The sequence below is a fragment of the Oncorhynchus clarkii genome, chromosome 13 (assembly GCF_045791955.1).
Source record: "Oncorhynchus clarkii lewisi isolate Uvic-CL-2024 chromosome 13, UVic_Ocla_1.0, whole genome shotgun sequence".
NCBI lineage: Eukaryota > Metazoa > Chordata > Actinopteri > Salmoniformes > Salmonidae > Oncorhynchus > Oncorhynchus clarkii.
Genome location: NC_092159.1, coordinates 63,103,513 through 63,125,913, shown reverse-complemented (window position 1 = coordinate 63,125,913; position 22,401 = coordinate 63,103,513). Strand labels below are relative to the sequence as shown.

Here is a 22,401-nt window from a genome sequence, read left to right as displayed (position 1 = left end):
GTTTTACTCACTGCTCTAGCACACTCTGCTAACCCTGATGTCCTTGCTGTGTCTGAATCCTGGCTCAGGAAGGCCACCAAAAATTCAGAGATTTCCATACCCAACTATAACATCTTCCGTCAAGATAGAACTGCCAAAGGGGGAGGAGTTGCAGTCTACTGCAGAGATAGCCTGCAAAGTAATGTCATACTTTCCAGGTCCATACCCAAACAGTTCGAACTACTAATTTTGAAAATTACTCTCTCCAGAAATAAGTCTCTCACTGTTGCCGCCTGCTACCGGCCTCCCTCAGCTCCCAGCTGTGCCCTGGACACCATTTGTGAATTGATCGCCCCCCATCTAGCTTCAGAGTTTGTTCTGTTAGGTGACCTAAACTGGGATATGCTTAACACCCCGGCAGTCCTACAATCTAAGCTAGATGCCCTCAATCTCACACAAATCATCAAGGAACCCACCAGGTACAACCCTAACTCTGTAAACAAGGGCACCCTCATAGACGTCATCCTGACCAACTGGCCCTCCAAATACACCTCCGCTGTCTTCAACCAGGATCTCAGCGATCACTGCCTCATTGCCTGTATCCGCTACGGAGCCGCAGTCAAACGACCACCCCTCATCACTGTCAAACGCTCCCTAAAACACTTCTGTGAGCAGGCCTTTCTAATCGACCTGGCCCGGGTATCCTGGAAGGACATTGACCTCATCCCGTCAGTTGAGGATGCCTGGTCATTCTTTAAAAGTAACTTCCTCACCATTTTAGATAAGCATGCTCCGTTCAAAAAATGCAGAACTAAGAACAGTCTGGTTCACCCCAGACCTGACTGCCCTCGACCAGCACAAAAACATCCTGTGGCGGACTGCAATAGCATCGAATAGTCCCCGTGATATGCAACTGTTCAGGGAAGTCCGGAACCAATACACGCAGTCAGTCAGGAAAGCTAAGGCCAGCTTCTTCAAGCAGAAGTTTGCATCCTGTAGCTCCAACTCCAAAAAGTTCTGGGACACTGTGAAGTCAATGGAGAACAAGAGCACCTCCTCCCAGCTGCCCACTGCACTGAGGCTAGGTAACACGGTCACCACCGATAAATCCATGATTATCGAAAACTTCAATGAGCATTTCTCAACGGCTGGCAATGCCTTCCGCCTGGCTACTTCAACCTCGGCCAACAGCCCCGCCCCCCCCGCTGCTCCTCGCCCAAGCCTCTCCAGGTTCTCCTTTACCCAAATCCAGATAGCAGATGTTCTGAAAGAGCTGCAAAACCTGGACCCGTACAAATCAGCTGGGCTTGACAATCTGGACCCTCTATTTCTGAAACTATCCGCCACCATTGTCGCAACCCCTATTACCAGCCTGTTCAACCTCTCTTTCATATCGTCTGAGATCCCCAAGGATTGGAAAGCTGCCGCAGTCATCCCCCTCTTCAAAGGGGGAGACACCCTGGACCCAAACTGTTACAGACCTATATCCATCCTGCCCTGCCTATCTAAGGTCTTCGAAAGCCAAGTCAACAAACAGGTCACTGACCATCTCGAATCCCACTGTACCTTCTCCGCTGTGCAATCTGGTTTCCGAGCCGGTCACGGGTGCACCTCAGCCACACTCAAGGTACTAAACGATATCATAACCGCCATCGATAAAAGACAGTACTGTGCAGCCGTCTTCATCGACCTTGCCAAGGCTTTCGACTCTGTCAATCACCATATTCTTATCGGCAGACTCAGTAGCCTCGGTTTTTCGGATGACTGCCTTGCCTGGTTCACCAATTACTTTGCAGACAGAGTTCAGTGTGTCAAATCGGAGGGCATGCTGTCCGGTCCTCTGGCAGTCTCTATGGGGGTGCCACAGGGTTCAATTCTCGGGCCGACTCTTTTCTCTGTATACATCAATGATGTTGCTCTTGCTGCGGGCGATTCCCTGATCCACCTCTACGCAGACGACACCATTCTATATACTTTCGGCCCGTCATTGGACACTGTGCTATCTAACCTCCAAACAAGCTTCAATGCCATACAACACTCCTTCCGTGGCCTCCGACTGCTCTTAAACGCTAGTAAAACCAAATGCATGCTTTTCAACCGATCGCTGCCTGCACCCGCATGCCCGCCTAGCATCACCACCCTGGATGGTTCCGACCTAGAATATGTGGACATCTATAAGTACCTAGGTGTCTGGCTAGACTGCAAACTCTCCTTCCAGACTCATATCAAACATCTCCAATCGAAAATCAAATCAAGAGTCGGCTTTCTATTCCGCAACAAAGCCTCCTTCACTCACGCCGCCAAGCTTACCCTAGTAAAACTGACTATCCTACCGATCCTCGACTTCGGCGATGTCATCTACAAAATGGCTTCCAACACTCTACTCAGCAAACTGGATGCAGTCTATCACAGTGCCATCCGTTTTGTCACTAAAGCACCTTATACCACCCACCACTGCGACTTGTATGCTCTAGTCGGCTGGCCCTCGCTACATATTCGTCGCCAGACCCACTGGCTCCAGGTCATCTACAAGTCCATGCTAGGTAAAGCTCCGCCTTATCTCAGCTCACTGGTCACGATGGCAACACCCATCCGTAGCACGCGCTCCAGCAGGTGTATCTCACTGATCATCCCTAAAGCCAACACCTCATTTGGCCGCCTTTCGTTCCAGTACTCTGCTGGATGTGACTGGAACGAATTGCAAAAATCGCTGAAGTTGGAGACTTTTATCACCCTCACCAACTTCAAACATCTGCTATCTGAGCAGCTAACCGATCGCTGCAGCTGTACATAGTCCATCGGTAAATAGCCCACCCATTTTCACCTACCTCATCCCCATACTGTTTTTATTTATTTATTTTTCTGCTCTTTTGCACACCAATATCTCTACCTGTACATGACCATCTGATCATTTATCACTCCAGTGTTAATCTGCAAAATTGTAATTATTCGCCTACCTCCTCATGCCTTTTGCACACATTGTATATAGACTCCCCCTTTGTTTTCTACTGTGTTATTGACTTGTTAATTGTTTACTCCATGTGTAACTCTGTGTTGTCTGCTCATACTGCTATGCTTTATCTTGGCCAGGTCGCAGTTGCAAATGAGAACTTGTTCTCAACTAGCCTACCTGGTTAAATAAAGGTGAAATAAAAAAATAAAATAAAAAAAAATTGTCCATCATTCCTGGTGTTTTCTAGCACCTGGGTTCACCATCTAGTCGTCATGTTAGATGTTTTACTCAAGTGTGGAGTGGAGATGACACTGACACTAACTGCCTCTGGGCAGACCGCCACCCTCACCAGGACCACCCTCACCAGGACCACCCTCACCAGAACCACCCTCACCAGGACCACCCCTACCAGGACCACCCTCACCAGGACCACCCTCACCAGGACCACCCTCACCAGGACCACCTTACCAGAACCACCCTATCAGGACCACCTTACCAGAACCACCCTATCAGGACCACCTTACCAGAACCACCCTACCAGAACCACCCTATCAGGACCACCTTACCAGAACCACCCTATCAGGACCACCTTACCAGAACCACCCTATCAGGACCACCTTACCAGAACCACCCTATCAGGACCACCTTACAAGAACCACCCTATCAGGACCACCTTACCAGGACCACCCTCACCAGAACCACCCTATCAGGACCACCCTACCAGGACCACCCTCACCAGGACCACCCTATCAGGACCACCCTACCAGGACCACCCTCACCAGGACCACCCTCACCAGGACCACCCTCACCAGGACCAGCCCTACCAGGACCACCCTCACCAGGACCACCCCTACCAGGACCACCCCTATCAGGACCTCCCTCACCAGGACCACCCTCACCAGAACCACCCCTACCAGGACCACCCTATCAGGACCACCCTCACCAGGACCACCCCTACCAGGACCACCCCTATCAGGATCACCCCCACCAGGACCACCCCCATCAAGACCATCCCCACCAGGACCACCCTCACCAGGACCACCCCTACCAGGACCACCCTATCAGGATCACCCTACCAGGACCACCCTCACCAGGACCACCCTACCAGGACCACCCTATCAGGACCACCCCTACCAGGACCACCCCTATCAGGATCACCCCCACCAGGACCACCCCCATCAAGACCACCCCCACCAGGACCACCCTCACCAGAACCACAGCCACCAGGACCACCCTCACCAGGACCACCCTCACCAGAACCACCCTATCAGGACCACCCTATCAGGACCACCATATCAGTACCAACCTATCAGGACCCCCCCCCAGCATGACCACCCTATCAGGACCACCATATCAGTACCACCCTATCAGGACCACCTTATCAGGACCACCCTATCAGGACCACCATATCAGTACCACCCTATCAGGACCACCCTATCAGGACCACCATATCAGTACCACCTTATCAGGACCACCCTATCAGGACCACCCTATCAGGACCACCATATCAGTACCACCCTATCAGTACCACCCTATCAGGACCACCATATCAGTACCACCCTATCAGGACCACCCTATCAGTACCACCCTATCAGGACCACCCTATCAGGACCACCCTATCAGGACCACCCTATCAGTACCACCCCCAGCAGGACCATGTCCCATGATGTCAAATCAGAGCCTGTCTCTGAGGCTTTATCAGAGTGGTTCCATGTTATCAACAGTAGCAGCAACCCTTCTATTCTTCTATAGTCATCATTTAGATCAGAGGCCTCATGTTCAGGAAAACAGTCAGGAAAAAAATGATCACAGAATCAATGAAGGATTTGAATTTGACTTCATCCTCAAGGTCTTGATACTCATTGTAACAGATTGTAAAGACTGTACTCCTGTTGTTGATGGAGGACAGAGTTGAAGAGACTCCACTCCTGAGAGAGCCCCTGGCTAACAAACACCTGTACACTACACCTGTATACTACACCTGTACACTACACCTGTGTACTACACCTGTACACTACACCTGTACACTACTCCTGTATACTACACCTGTACACTACACCTGTACACTACACCTGTGTACTACACCTGTACACTACACCTGTACACTACTCCTGTATACTACACCTGTACACTACACCTGTACACTACACCTGTATACTACACCTGTATACTACACCAGTATACTACACCTGTACACTACACCTGTATACTACACCTGTACACTACACCTGTATACTACACCTGTACAATACACCTGTACACTACACCTGTACTCTACAGCTGAACACTACACCTGTATACTACACATGTACACTACACCTGCACACTACACCTGTACACTACACCTGTATACTACACTTGTACACTACACCTGTACACTACACCTGTATACTACACTTGTACACTACACCTGAACACTACACCTGTATACTACACTTGTACACTACACCTGAACACTACACCTGTACACTACACATGTACACTACACCTGTACACTACACCTGTAAACTACACCTGTATACTACACTTGTACACTACACCTGTACACTACACCTGTACTCTACACCTGTATACTACACAGGTATACTACACCTGTACACTACACCTGTGCACTACACCGGTATACTACAACTGTATACCACACCTGTACACTACACCTGTATACTACACCTGTACTCTACACCTGTATACTATACCTGTACACTACACCTGTATACTACACCTGTACACTACACCTGTACACTACACCTGTACACTATACCTGTACACTACACCTGTATACTACACCTGTATACTACACCTGTACACTACACCTGTACACTACACCTGTACACTACACCTGTACACTACACCTGTATACTACACCTGTACACTACACCTGTACACTACAGCTATATACTACACCTGTACACTACACCTGTACACTACACCTGTACACTACACCTGTACACTACAGCTGTATACTACACCTGTACACTACACCTGTATACTAGACCTGTACTCTACACCTGTCTGTCCCCATTGGCTGGTGAAGCATTGAGTTGAAGACTCCAGAGCCGCTGGTGAACAAACACCTGAGCTTCGCTGCACGTCATACACCTGTCTGTCCCCATGGGGTTCACATCCTCTGGGAGATCCCCCCCTCCTCCCCTGTTGTCCACAGTCCCTCAGGCTTCAGATCATGTGTATAAATCAAACTCTTCTCCCATTCAGATAGATCCTGGATGATATCATTTCACACTTGGAGGATATAGATCAACTCTGAAGGACATCACCTTCTCTTCGGTAAGTTGTCTGCAGATTCCACTTGATCAAATCCCTGATACGAAATCATGTGTTAATGGTGCTACTGTGTTTTGTACGGAAGGTGTGTGGAATCAACGCACACAACGAATTGAGTGTAAACGATGGATGGCGTTTGATAATCGATACAGGCCGGTAAACCGAAGGTTATTTTACTGAACGCATCGGAAAGACAATAATAACAGGCAGCTCTGAAAGCTACAGCAGTAGAGGGTTCAGACGGTTTGATATGAACGTATTGATCAACTAGAAATGGATCAATAAAAGTATCTTACTGTAATTCCAGTTGAGATGATGATATCAGAGTCAGATATGTACGGTGAGAGTAGAGGAGATATCTTACTGTAATTCCAGTTGAGATGATGATGTCAGAGTCAGATATGTACGGTGAGAGTAGAGGAGATATCTTACTGTAATTCCAGTTGAGATGATGATGTCAGAGTCAGATATGTACGGTGAGAGTAGAGAGGATATATCTCACTGAATGCTCTAGACCTTGATGGGGTATGTTCATTTAGATGCTGCAGTGGACGTTAAAGGGCTCTATTCAATCCGTATCGCAGACGTTCAGCTTTACAGCTTAATCGACATGTAAGGGCGATGTTCTGGTGGGTCCTGTTAGCCGGGACTGCATTCACAGTAAACGCTGCAATAGAAATGTAAAAGGTGATCTGAAATGTTTCAGTCATACAGAATGAAGAGAGCCCTAAAGATGCATTTACAGTAAACGCTACAATATAAGAGAGCCCTAAAGATGCAATCAGCAGTTAAAAACATCAACAAAGAGTTGTTTTTGGTAAAAAGCTGAGGGGTTGTGGGGGCTGGAGAAATGTTACCACTCTCCGTTACAGATACACTGCTATGGAAGCAAGGACTAAATATCTCCGTTACAGATACACTGCTACGGAAGCAAGGACTAAACATCCATGATATTAACATTTGATCGTTTTAAAACCAGGTTTTGAGTTTGTTTACATTCACTTTGTCTACAAAACATTGGAGTAAAACAAGATCATGTTTGGGGTTTCTGATGGGGTGTTGAACTAAGCTGATGAAGCATTAAATAAGTTACATTCTTCAAGAATATATGGGTATCTATTATTAATTTAGTCCCCAAAAAAATGGATGTAGCAACGGCTGATTGTCCCTTAAAGAATAGATGGTAAATCATCTACTCTTTTATTTCCCGTAAGTCAGGAGAAAGTTACTGCGGTATATTATCATTTAATACATTCTATTTGTCTCATGTAAAATTAGATTGAATTTTTTTTTCTAAATGACGTTTCTATTCAACAGAACCAGTTATTACACACAACTTTTAATTCTGTGATATTTAGTCGCTGCTTCCTGAACCAAACCGTTCTGTCAGTCGTACTGTTAACCGGTTGTTATGACTGGCGGATGAAAAACACAGTTTATTAAAGCCTGGCTTCTCTAGGGAGTCGGTGTGACAAACAGCCTCTCCTCTCCATGTGTTCATCTGACTGAGTGGTCCCACTGGAGAGGTTCTGCCCTGGGGGGGGGGCAGAGAGAGGGGGGGTACATACGTCTTCAGGTCTCAGGTGAGGTAATTCACAACACATCTCATGTGGTTCGCTGAAACATCTCAGTATACAGAGTAGGGGCCTATAAGGGACTGAGACAGGGAGACATTTCAGTGACAGAATTTTATAATTTTGAATTTGGGTTAAGGTATTGAATTTGGATTAAGGTATTGAATTTGGGTTAAGGTATTGAATTTGGGTTAAGGTATTGAATTTGGGTTAAGGTATTGAATTTGAATATAATATTTGTTTATGTTTGAAGGGCAATATCACTCAAACTATCTATTTTTGTAACGGTTTTCTTGAGGTGAAGGAGAGGCGGACCAAAATGCAGCGTGGTGGTTATTCATGGTTCTTTAATGAAGACACTATACATGAATAAACTAACAAATCAAGAAATGTGAAAAAAAAACAAAACAGCCCTATCTGGTGCAAACACAGAGACAGGAACAATCACCCACAAACACACAGTGAAACCCAGGCTACCTAAGTATGATTCTCAATCAGAGACAACTAATGACACCTGCCTCTGATTGAGAACCATACTAGGCTGAAACATAGAAATACCCAAAACCTAGAAAAACAAACATAGACTGCCCACCCCAACTCACGCCCTGACCATACTACATAAAGACAAAACAAAGGAAATAAAGGTCAGAACGTGACAATTTTGTTCTCATTAGTCCACTGTTGATACAGTCCCAAAATGATTTGCATGTCAGCAATTTTTTGTTGTTGTTGTTGAGTGGAATTTGCATAATTATAACACGTTTCTTCTTAAAAGTCCAGTATCTTGACGTGAAACATTTAGGGACTGTATCAACAATGGACTGACTGATCAACGTTTCATATATTCAACTTCTCAGATGCATTCTGATTCAGTTTTCAAATTCAGTTCTCTAAATTCAGATTCAAAACCAGAGACAACATCCTGGTACTTTGCCAGCCAGGAAAGGTAGTGGAGAACAGATAGAATCAAACACTGTGTTCAACAGAATATTCTGGTGGTTTCTGAAGACCATGTGGCATTTTAAATTTATTTTCTTCCAATGATTTTGAATCTAGCATTTCAACCGTTTTGGCTATTAGCTAATATGACCCCATTCCTGAAAGCTAAGAATCTCTGGAACATGGATATAACCCAGGTAGGTGGTTTGATAAACGTTGTTGGAGACTTGAAGACTTGTGTTAGCTTCCTGAACTAATTCCTATGGGCTTTATCTAACACAGTCTTGTGACATGCAGGAAACATGGTTCAAACCCAGTCAGTCACAAGAAGAAGATGAAATAGGCAGTGGATAGGCTGGCTGGGCTATGACAGGACAGTTCAACTATATTGTTATGGGGGTTAAATTCTATGTGATCTCCGTGTGATCTCTACGTGATCTCTACATGATCTCTGTGTGATCTCCGTGTGATCTCCATGTGATCACTATGTGATCTCTATGTGATCACTATGTGATCTCCGTGTGATCTCTGTGTGATCTCTGTGTGATCTCCGTGTGATCTCTGGGTGATCTCCATGTGATCTCCGTGTGATCTCCGTGTGATCGCCGTGTGATCTCCGTGTGATCTCCATGTGATCTCCATGTGATCTCCATAGAGGGGAACACATCCATGCTCCATAAAGTCTTGGGGTTATATTAGCCAATGGCCAAACTGGTTTCCATGCTATATTCAAATTCAAAATGCCAACATTTTCTGTTGACCACAGTGTTTGATTCTATCTGTTCTCCTCCCCACGTTTCCTGGTTGGCAAAGTACCAGGATGTTGTATCTGGTTTTGAACATGAATTTAAAGAACTGAATTCATCTGAGAAGTTGAATATATGAAACGCTGATCCACTTGAAATGAAGGTTTGCAATCTTGATACACGGACAAGGAAAGCATTATCTACTATACTGAAACTGAATTTATAATTATTGAGCTTGAATATTCAAATACATAGAATTTTAAAACTGAATGCAATATTAATTCATTTCGGTTTTTAAACATTAAACATGTTTGATGATAATAATTTGATGAATTCAATGATTCAATTTGTACATTACAAATTCTAAAAGATGAAATTAAAGTTCAACATCTTAATACAAATTCAAAATTGTGGAATTCAAATACAATTTCTATTGGCACTGAAATGGCTCCATTCAGGGAGCAAAGCACAGGTGTTACACCCATTGAATATAAAGGGGGCTCATGCCGTTTGTTGGATAGAAATTTACCCATCACTTTATTCAACACAGAAGTGAACAGATATTACATTTGGCTGTAAGTGCCTCCTTGAAACAAATTAGATGCATAATGCTTCTGCCTGGGAGACGAAAGGGGAAGGAGAAGCTGAGCTGTGAGGCCTACAGCAGGTTGTCAAAGATGAATAGCCTGGTACTGTTAATATGGACTTTACAGCAGGTTGTCAAAGATGAAGAGCCTGGTACTGTTATTAGGGACTTTACAGGAGGTTGTCAAAGATGAATAGCCTGGTACTGTTAATATGGACTTTACAGCAGGTTGTCAAAGATGAAGAGCCTGGTACTGTTTATAGACCTGTTGGAGTCCTGCAAGTCCTTTTATCCAGGTGCAATAGGGGCGGTCCTCGTCTCCCAGTGGTCCTCAGGTGAGGGTGTATTCCCTGTGCACACAGCTTAACTCTCCAGAGAACGTCCATTCTGGGTAAAGAGAAACCTTCCCTATAGTCCCTAATTGAGCCAGAATAACAGAACAGTTCCCTGTACACACAGTTTACACGTCGTTTCAGCTCTCTAAAGTGTTCTAGCGTGTCATTGGAGACTGTCAGTTCCACAGAGGGCTCCTTGGTAGAGCCAGAATAACAGAACAATAGCCTGCAGGGAGGCCTGTGTGCTGTTTATCAGCTGTCTGTGTGACTGAAGAGGATCGTAACACAGAGGTCCACACGTACTGCAGCTCAGCTGAGACTCTTTGGCTTCGTTACGAGAACACTCGCTGGGAAGGAACTTTCCATTAAAGGGTCAGACCGCAGTTGAAACAATAACATAGTGGTACCCAGCCACTTGGCCATTTGGTTAACAGGCGAGGGATGGGGTTTGAGAAATATAGCCACTCTCAAATTCACAGAGCTATGGGTACATGGACTGACCATCCATGATATCTAGATTATAGTTGTAACCGTGTTTTGAGGCTGTACAGTGTTTTGTTTACATTTACTTTGTTTACAAACATTGTATTAAAAACAGGTTATATTTTGGGTTCTGATGGGGAATGACAGCTGAACTAAGCTCATGAGGAATTTATACATTTTATTCTGCAAGAATCAACGGCTAAATATCATTCATTTAACAGCTCATAAAAAGGGAGGGATCAACTCCGGGTTGGTCCTTTAAAGGTCCAATGCAGACCTTTTTATCTCAATATCAAATCCTTTCTGAGTAACAATTAACTACCTTACTGTGATAGTTTTACATTAATATTGGTCATACATTTACAACATTTGCTTTTTAGCAACAACAACAAAAAATTCAAGCAATACATTTTTATTGGACTGTCTGGGATTCTGAATGAGGTTTGGAACTCACCGGTCTATTACAACTTATACCGACCGCCTGGTGATGTCACCGGTCTATTACAACTTATACCGCCTGGTGATGTCACCGGTCAAGCTGAAACTCTACCCAAAACCTGCTGGTTAGAAGGTAGATTATATTTTATACCAGCAACTAATAGAAAATAACACTAATACATCTTTTCACACTTTTACAGTGTTAGTTTCATCGGCTGGTGTACAATATGATACAAAAAAACACAGGAAAAGCTGAATTTTGACTGCCCTGGGCCTTTAAAGCATGGAATAAGGTGCTACACCATGATGTTAAAAGGGACTATATATATACAGATACAGTGCCTTGCGAAAGTATTCAGCCCCCTTGAACTTTGCGACCTTTTGCAGACTCCATCAGGTTTTCTTCCAGAATGGTCCTGTATTTGGCTCCATCCATCTTCCCATCAATTTTAACCATCTTCCCTGTCCCTGCTGAAGAAAATCAGGCCCAAACCATGATGCTGCCACCACCATGTTTGACAGTGGGGATGGTGTGTTCAGGGTGATGAGCTGTGTTGCTTTTACGCCAAACATAACGTTTTGCATTGTTGCCAAAAAGTTCAATTTTGGTTTCATCTGACCAGAGCACCTTCTTCCACATGTTTGGTGTGTCTCCCAGGTGGCTTGTGGCAAACTTTAACCGACACTTTTTATGGATATCTTTAAGAAATGGCTGTCTTCTTGCCACTCTTCCATAAAGACCAGATTTGTGCAATATACGACTGATTGTTGTCCTATGGACAGAGTCTCCCACCTCAGCTGTAGATCTCTGCAGTTCATCCAGAGTGATCATGGGCCTCTTGGCTGCATCTCTGATCAGTCTTCTCCTTGTATGAGCTGAAAGTTTAGAGGGACGGCCAGGTCTTGGTAGATTTGCAGTGGTCTGATGCTCCTTCCATTTCAATATTATCGCTTGCACAGTGCTCCTTGGGATGTTTAAAGCTTGGGAAATCTTTTTGTATCCAAATCCGGCTTTAAACTTCTTCACAACAGTATCTCGGACCTGCCTGCCTGGCCTTGTTCTTCATGATGCTCTCTGCACTTTTAACGGACCTCTGAGACTATCACAGTGCAGGTGCATTTATACGGAGACTTGATTACACACAGGTGGATTGTATTTATCATCATTAGTCATTTAGGTCAACATTGGATCATTCAGAGATCCTCACTGAACTTCTGGAGAGAGTTTGCTGCACTGAAAGTAAAGGGGCTGAATAATTTTGCACGGCCAAGTTTTCAGTTTTTGATTTGTTAAAAAAGTTTGAAATATCCAATAAATGTCGTTCCACTTCATGATTGTGTCCCACTTGTTGTTGATTCTTCACAAAAAAATACAGTTTTATATCTTTATGTTTGAAGCCTGAAATGTGGCAAAAGGTCGCAAAGTTCAAGGGGGCCGAATACTTTCGCAAGGCACTGTATATTTGACATGAAAACATTGGCAAATGGAAGCATACTTAGTGATGCTTAATTCATTAGTTGTGTGTCAGTTCCCCACTATAAGGTTAAACTAGGACTTTGGAGATTAACATATATACAACCATCTAAATGAGAATTTCCTATGGACATTTGATGGATAATTTATGCATTGATTATTCATGATGGTTTACTTCTAACTGCCCTACTGTATATCTATTAGTGACAGACCATGGTTGCCCACCGCACCTGTCCAATTTAACTCTTAGTAATAATGTATTATGTATATACTAGATCAATTCATAAATACATTCATTAAGAAGTGTCTGTTTATCTTTAAATCGCTTTTTTCCCCCACTTTTATTCTTCTTTTTATTTTATTTTATCTCCATCAGTCTTGTTTAATCTGACCTCTGACCTCTGTGGTGTGTAAAGTAAACCATGGAGGATCCTCTCACTCTATATTCATCACTCAACACCACCAGCCTCCCCACTGCTCTCCACCCCACGAACAACAGTGCTGTTACGGACCTCGTGACCAACGCTACGGTCAAACCCTTCAGTGTGTTTCATGGGTGCGAGGAGAATGTGTCAGGGATCCTCTTCGACCTGTCTGTTCAGACCTTCAACGTGTTCCTGGGACTCCCCGCTAACATCTTAGGTAGGTAGCCCAGAGGTTACACAGGTAAGAGCAGTCCACCAGTAGCCGTAAGGTTGCTGATTCCAATCCCAGGAACTATCTTGTACCATTGTGTCTTTCCAGGGTATTGACGCTTGACCCTATACTCCTTTCAGTGTGTTTATATTTACATATCTCCAGGGTATTGACCCCTGACCCTATACTCCTTCCAGTGTGTTTATATTTACATATCTCCAGGGTATTGACCCCTGACCCTAAACTCCTTCCAGTGTGCTTATATTTACATAATTCCAGGGTATTGACCCCTGACCCTACACTCCTTCCAGTGTGTTTATATTTACATAACTCCAGGGTATTGACCCCTGACCCTATACTCCTTCCAGTGTGTTTATATTTACATAACTCCAGGGTATTGACCCCTGACCCTATACTCCTTCCAGTGTGTTTATATTTACATAACTCCAGGGTATTGACCCCTGACCCTACACTCCTTCCAGTGTGTTTATATTTACATAACTCCAGGGTATTGACCCCAAACCCTATACTCCTTCCAGTGTGTTTATATTTACATAACTCCAGGGTATTGACCCCTGACCCTATACTCCTTCCACTGTGTTTATATTTACATAACTCCAGGGTATTGACCCCTGACCCTACACTCCTTCCACTGTGTTTATATTTACATAACTCCAGGGTATTGACCCCTGACCCTACACTCCTTCCAGTGTGTTTATATTTACATAACTCCAGGGTATTGACCCCTGCTGACCCTATACTCCTTCCAGTGTGTTTATATTTACATAACTCCAGGGTATTGACCCCTGCTGACCCTATACTCCTTCCAGTGTGTTTATCTTTACATAACTCCAGGGTATTGACCCCTGACCCTATACTCCTTCCAGTGTGTTTATATTTACATAATTCCAGGGTATTGACCCCTGACCCTACACTCCTTCCAGTGTGTTTATATTTACATAATTCCAGGGTATTGACCCCTGACCCTACACTCCTTCCAGTGTGTTTATATTTACATAATTCCAGGGTATTGACCCCTGACCCTACACTCCTTCCAGTGTGTTTATATTTACATAATTCCAGGGTATTGACCCCTGACCCTACACTCCTTCCAGTGTGTTTATATTTACATAAGTCCAGGGTATTGACCCCTGCTGACCCTATACTCCTTCCAGTATGTTTATATTTACATAGCTCCAGGGTATTGACCCCTGACCCTACACTCCTTCCAGCAGAGAAAAACATAATAATTTCTGTCTCTGACGGACTATGAAACTAGCTAATAACATTGTTGTCTTGCCTTGTGGTAGTCATGGTGATTCTGGTCCGTAACCGTAAGGAGCCGTCCTCCTCAGACATCTTCCTGGGCTGTCTGGCCTTCATGGACGCTTACTTTGGCATCATGGTCCCCTTCAGCTATCTGAACATCTACTACTGGCACAGCAAGGATGTCTGGTCCGCTCTCATGTTCTCCTTCGGCGTCAAGGTACAGGGCTATAGGATATAGGAGAATTTAGTGATTCTGCATTCTGGAATTTCAGCGTCTGAAATTGTACCCTGTTACATAGCATACTACTTTTGACCAGAACCCTATGGACACCCCTATGGACACCCTTATGGACACCCCTATAGACACCCCAATGGACACCCATATGGACACCCCTATAAACACCCCTATGGACACCCCTATAGACACCCCTATGGAAACCCCTATGGACACCCCTATAGACACCCCTATGGACACCCATATGGACACCCCTATAAACACCCCTATGGAAACCCCTATGAACACCCCTATAAACACCCCTATGGACACCCCTATAGACACCCCTATGGAAACCCCTATGGACACCCCTATAGACACCCCTATGGAAACCCCTATGGACACCCCTATAGACACCCCTATGGAAACCCCTATGGAAACCCCTATAGACACCCCTATGGACACCCCTATAAACACCCCTATGGACACCCTTATAGACACCCCTATAGACACCCCTATGGAAACCCCTCTGAACACCCCTATAAACACCCCTATGGACACCCCTATAGACACCCTTATGGACACCCCTATGGACACCCCTATAGACACCCCAATGGAAACCCCTATTGACATCCTTATAGACACCCCTATAGACACCCTTATAGACACCCCTATGGACACCCTTATAGACACCCCCATTGACATCCTTATAGACACCCCTATGGACACCCTTATGGACATCCCTATAGACACCCCTATGGACACCCTTATAGACACCCCTATGGACACCCTTATAGACACCCTTATAGACACCCCTATGGACACCCTTATGGACACCCCTATGGACACCCCCATGGACACCCTTATGGACACCCCCATTGACATCCTTATAGACACTCCTATGGACACCCTTATGGACACCCCTATAGACACCCCTATGGACACCCTTATAGGCACCCCTATGGACACCCCTATGGGCACCCTTATGGACACCCCCATGGACACCAATATGGACACCCCTATGGACACCCTTATGGACACCCCCATGGACACCAATATGGACACCCCTATGGACACCCTTATAGGCACCCCTATGGACACCCCTATGGACACCCTTATGGACACCCCCATGGACACCAATATGGACACCCCTATGGACACCCTTATGGACACCCCTATGGACACCCTTATGGACACCCCCATGGACACCAATATGGACACCCCTATGGACACCCTTATAGGCACCCCTATGGACACCCCTATGGACACCCTTATGGACACCCCCATGGACACCAATATGGACACCCCTATGGACACCCTTATGGACACCCCTATGGACACCCTTATGGACACCCCCATGGACACCAATATGGGACCTGGTCAAAAGAAGTACACTATGTAGGGAACATATGTTGTAGAGGTTACATCCAAAATGACACTCAATTCCCTACATAGTGCTCGTTGGGCTCTGGTCAAATGTAGTGCACTATATAGGGAATAGGGGGCCACTATCTTGTACGTAACATCTCATCTGTGACATTTGACAATAAGCAAACTTGTTTTTCTCCACCTCCTCCTCCTCCTCTTCTTCCTCCTCCTCCTCCTCCACCTCCTTGTCCTCCTTCCTATTCTCCTCCTCCTCCACCTCCTTCCCATTCTCCTCCTCCTCTTCTTCCTCCTCCTCCTCTTCCTCTTCCTCCACCTCCTTGTCCTCCTTCCTATTCTCCTCCTCCACCTCCTCCTCCTTCTCCTTCCTATTCTCCTCCTCCTCCTCCTCCTCCTTCCTATTCTCCTCCTCCTCCACCTCCTTCTCTTCCTTGCTATTCTCCTCCTCCTCCTCCTTCTCCTCCTCCTTCTTATTCTCCTCCTCCACCTCCTTGTCCTCCTTCCTATTCTCCTCCTCCACCTCCTCCTCCTCCTCCTTCCTATTCTCCTCCTCCTCCACCTCCTTCTCTTCCTTCCTATTCTCCTCCTCCACCTCATTGTCCTCCTTCCTATTCTCCTCCTCCTCCACCTCCTTCTCCTCCTTCCTATTCTCCTCCTCCTCTTCCTCCTCCTCCACCTCATTCTCCTCCTTCCTATTCTCCTCCTCCTCCTCATTCTCCTCCTTCCTATTCTCCTCCACCTCCTCCTTCTCCTCCTTCCTATTCTCCTCCTCCACCTCATTCTCCTCCTTCCTATTCTCCTCCTCCTCCTCCTTCTCCTCCTTCCTATTCTCCTCCTCCTCCTCCTTCTCCTCCTTCCTATTCTCCTCCTCCTCCTCCTCCTCCTTCCTATTCTCCTCCTCCTCCTCCTTCTCCTCCTTCCTATTCTCCTCCTCCTCCACCTCCTTCTCCTCCTTCCTATTCTCCTCCTCCTCCTCCTTCTCCTCCTTCCTATTCTCCTCCTCCTCCACCTCCTTCTTCTCCTTCCTATTCTCCTCTTCCTCTTCCTCCACCTCCTCCTCCTCCTTCCTATTCTCCTCCTCCTCCTCTTCTTCCTCCTCCTCCTTCTCCTCCTTCCTATTATCCTCTTCCTCCACCTCCTTCTCCTCCTTCCTATTCTCCTTCTCCTCCTTCCTATTCTCCTTCTCCCCCTCCCCCTCCTCCCCCTCCTCCTCCTCCTCCTTTTTCTCCACTTTCTTCTCGTCCAGGACACCAGCGGTCCTCTGTTCCTGTCCTGTATCTGTTTGGATCGGTTCGTGGCGGTCCTCTTCCCTCTATCCTACGGCCAGCTGAAGGACACCAAGTACAGGGTGTCTCTCTCGGCGGTGGTCCTGGGGCTCACCTTCACCTACGCCTCCGCCAAGACCATCGGGGGCCTGCACAACTTCGAGAAGGTCAATCCATAGATCAATCAATCACTCAATCAATAGATCAATTAATCAATCAATCCCACTATTGTATAGCACATATTGGACAAAAGTAGCAATACAATGCACTCCACAGTATAACATAATAAATAAATAACGTAAATCAATTAATTAAAAAAAATAAAACAAAAAGTTAAAGGTAAAAACACAAAATAAAAATACGGCCAAAAAGGTGCATTTACATATTTCTTTGATAAATCTTCTGCTACCTTCAGGTCTTCACAGGGACGATCCTGGCAACGTTTGGCTGGATGGTGTTGTGTAACGGGGCCATCCTGGTGGCCCTGAAGAGGTCCAGTGGCTCTGGGAAGGACGACATGCACCCCATGAAGAAGAAAGCCTTCAAGATGGTGATGTCGGTCCTGTCCATCATCGTGTTCAACTACTTGCCTCCGGTGGCTCTGTTCCCTTTTGAGGTGATGACCTGGGTGGGGGTATTGGCCATCGAAATAGAATAGATAGAATCACAGACCCATTGACTTGACTCCTATTGACTCATTGACTTGACTCACATTGACTCCCATTGAATCACAGACCCATTGACTTGACTCTCATTGACTCATTGACCCATTGACTTGACTCCCATTGACTCATTGACCCATTGACTTGACTCCCATTGACTCATTGACCCATTGTTTGACCCCCATTGACTCATTGACTCATTGACTTGACTCCCATTGACTCATTGACCCATTGATTTGACTCCCATTGACTCATTGACCCATTGACTTGAATGAGGACTCCCGTTCTAGTGATTCTATTTATTGTCCTTAATGATGTTGCCTGATGTATAAAGACACATTCCTAGATGGCTTGTCTACAGGTCTGAACAGTTCCAGTAACTTTCCCCCCAAATCCCACGTTTGCTAGAAATCCTGGTTGGAAGATTCCCAGAATAGGAAGGGAATTAACAGGAAACCCAGAATACTCGCAACAAGGATTTCTGGAAAACCTGGGAATGTTGGGAAAGTCACCAGAACGTTGCAACCCTACAGTAGCACTGTCCTCTGTGATGTTGCCAGATGAACAAAGATACACTCCTGTTATATTTGTTGCACGGCAGTTGAGTGTTCTGATGTCCCCTTCAAGGACCACTACCCTCCGGACACGTTCCGCTGCCTGGTGCAGCCGGTGGGGTACGCCTTCGTTAACATCAGCAGTAGTATCCAGCCCATCATCTACCTCTCTAGACTGGAGAAGATCCCTTTCCTCCCTGAGGCCTGGAACAAGTGGGGCTCCTCCCCCTCCAAGGTGAAGGACAAGGAGGTGAAGGTGGAGACCATTTCGCTGCCTGAATGATGAACGGGCATCAACGTTTCTCAAAACACAGTTGTTATAAATGTATCAACATGACAATGGAATAAAATGAATGGCCAGGAAACAATGGATGAAAGCAATGTGCTTACATTCCACATAGCTAATATATATCCTGTATATGGTATAGGTTAAGGAGAAACAACAAAAATCTTCACATGTCCTTCAAATCTCTCTCTCACTTCCTGGAACTATTACGTTAGGACTGAGACGACATCATGTGTACAACATGAGAACTACATGTCACACCTGTAAAATACTCATCATTTGGAGAGAAATAAATACGTAATAAAGCTCTTATAAACAGTTATTTTTCCAGTCTTTTGTTTTCCAGTTTCCTTAGAAATGTATAATGAGTGATATGTTATGGAGAGGAGAACCAGATCATTAGTCTGTTATGATGGAGAGGAGAACCAGATCATTAGTCTGTTATGATGGAGAGGAGAACCAGATCATTAGTCTGTTATGATGGAGAGGAGAACCAGATCATTAGTCTGTTATGATGGAGAGGAGAACCAGATGATGTTTAGTCTGTTATGATGGAGAGGAGAACCAGATCAGTAGTCTGTTATGATGGAGAGGAGAATCAGATCATTAGTCTGTTATGATGGAGAGGAGAACCAGTTCATTAGTCTGTTATGATGGAGAGGAGAACCAGATCATTAGTCTGTTATGATGGAGAGGAGAACCAGATCATTAGTATGTTATGATGGAGAGGAGAACCAGATCATTAGTCTGTTATGATGGAGAGGAGAACCAGATGATGTTTAGTCTGTTATGATGGAGAGGAGAACCAGATCATTAGTCTGTTATGATGGAGAGGAGAACCAGATCATTAGTCTGTTATGATGGAGAGGAGAACCAGATCATTAGTCTGTTATGATGGAGAGGAGAACCAGATCATTAGTCTGTTATGATGGAGAGGAGAACCAGATCATTAGTCTGTTATGATGGAGAGGAGAACCAGATCATTAGTCTGTTATGATGGAGAGGAGAACCAGATGATGTTTAGTCTGTTATGATGGAGAGGAGAACCAGATCATTAGTCTGTTATGATGGAGAGGAGAACCAGATCATTAGTCTGTTATGATGGAGAGGAGAACCAGATGATGTTTAGTCTGTTATGATGGAGAGGAGAACCAGATCATTAGTCTGTTATGATGGAGAGGAGAACCAGATCATTAGTCTGTTATGATGGAGAGGAGAACCAGATCATTAGTCTGTTATGATGGAGAGGAGAACCAGATCATTAGTCTGTTATGATGGAGAGGAGAACCAGATCATTAGTCTGTTATGATGGAGAGGAGAACCAGATCATTAGTCTGTTATGATGGAGAGGAGAACCAGATCATTAGTCTGTTATGATGGAGAGGAGAACCAGATCATTAGTCTGTTATGATGGAGAGGAGAACCAGATCATTAGTCTGTTATGATGGAGAGGAGAACCAGATCATTAGTCTGTTATGATGGAGAGGAGAACCAGATGATGTTTAGTCTGTTATGATGGAGAGGAGAACCAGATCATTAGTCTGTTATGATGGAGAGGAGAACCAGATCATTAGTCTGTTATGATGGAGAGGAGAACCAGATGATCCCACAGATGTGTCTAGTGTTATGGTGATGTAATTAAAGACTGACACAAGCTGTTGGGCGGCTGCTAGTTCACACAACCATTTAGAGGTACTACGTATAAACCCAGTATTACTACCAGGGTCGGGGTCAATTCAGACAATTCAAGACTGCAACAAGAATAGTCCACATTGAAAATATATGACATTGTTGAATTGAAATGTACATTCACCTAAACCTTGACCCTGTTGTAAGTCGGCTGTTATTGAAGTCAGAAACAGACATAGTAGAAATATATAGTAGGAAACTCCAGGGACACGGATGTATTTGAGGTTAATCCTTTATTAAAAACAGTAAAAGAAAGTTCGGAGGCCAAACATAATGACGCAATCTAGTTCAATTACAGGACTACATGTCAGTCCGTTTGGTAAAGCATGTGTATTTAACAATATAAACAATACACCTCGGACACATTTAGCCGGCTACGGTCTTATTAATGTTACATGACTTCCTGTTGTACACATCTCCTTGACTTGTGTCCCAAAACTCTCTCTTTCTTTTTATTTGTTTACCTTTACTTTACTAGGCAAGTCAGTTAAGAACAAATTCTTATTTTCAATGACGGCCTAGGAACAGTGGGTTAACTGCCTGTTCAGGGGCAGAACGACAGATTTGTACCTTGTCAGCTCAGGGATTTGAACTTGCAACCTTTCGGTTACTAGTCCAATGCTCTAACCACTAGGCTACCCTACCGCCCCATGTGCACTCGTTCACTACTCCATACAAATGTAAAATACATGGATATGTGTTGGCATGGGCTGGACTCTAGAGGGAGTTCCATATTCCAGTCATGTCCTTTGAGATCCATAAAGGAAAGTGAACGAGTGCACACTTCGGGAGAACGGAGAGATGATTGGGACGCAGCCCATATATCCCACCACACAGGTATCGTTATCATACAACCTATTATTTTAAACAAGACAGTATAACTAATGGTTCTCTCTACATTCCTGAAACCAAACATTTGATTCCACAGTTGGATGTTGAACGACAGGTTGTCAGAACCAGAACCATGCAGTGATAATATGGTACTGATGATGTTTCCTGTTGAGATACACTGCTTCGCGTTGTGTCTCAATTACTCGTCATTGGCTTCCTTCCTCGTCTCCTTTCCTTCATTTGCACTGAGGAAGTATCAGGTGTTTTGAGTTGATAAGACACCGGCTGGGTCTCAATACTCTTTCATTACTTCCTTTCCTTGTCTCCTCCCCTCATTTCCTTTCTTTCGGGACCACTAACAGATGAAAGGATTGGATGGCTTTCCACCAGATTGCTTTTTTTACCTACAGTATCACTTCTTTCCATATCACTGATCATGAAGGAAAAGGACACAAGGAAAGGACACAAGGAAAGGGAGCTAGTTACGACTATCGAGACACAGCCACTGCTAAAAGGCCATTGTTGTTGTGTTTTTTCCATTATTTTTGTATTGTCTTGGTGACATAACCTCAATATCAGAGGACAAGCCGACAAACTGTGGGTTATGGAACGGAACTTCCACACAGCTGTCGCTATGGAGACGCAGTTCTAACAGAAGTCACGGAACATATGTGATATGACAGCGTAGTAAGTATTCACAGAACTCAACAGTAAGGAAGGAAGGAATCCTCATAGACAAAGCCTTGAACGAGCTTCAATTGACACATACATACTATAGTAAGCTCTGGCTTGGTCCAGCGGATTTGTTTGTTTGTGTGTG

At 44.8% G+C, this 22,401-nt stretch overlaps 1 protein-coding gene across 1 annotated transcript in view; it reads left to right on the top strand.

Moving 5' to 3' along the window:
- The window catches only part of LOC139365223 (G-protein coupled receptor 183-like), a 48,178-nt gene extending 28,799 nt beyond the window's left edge, over positions 1 to 19,379 (top strand). The window contains exons 2-7 of the mRNA XM_071102720.1: positions 6,146 to 6,217; positions 13,166 to 13,431; positions 14,736 to 14,911; positions 17,541 to 17,726; positions 17,975 to 18,175; positions 18,849 to 19,379. Of these exons, the coding sequence (XP_070958821.1) occupies positions 13,212 to 13,431; positions 14,736 to 14,911; positions 17,541 to 17,726; positions 17,975 to 18,175; positions 18,849 to 19,058 (993 nt within the window). The 5' untranslated portion in view covers positions 6,146 to 6,217; positions 13,166 to 13,211 and the 3' untranslated portion in view covers positions 19,059 to 19,379. The remainder of the gene's footprint in view (positions 1 to 6,145; positions 6,218 to 13,165; positions 13,432 to 14,735; positions 14,912 to 17,540; positions 17,727 to 17,974; positions 18,176 to 18,848) is intronic.
- Positions 19,380 to 22,401: the final 3,022 nt, after the last annotated feature.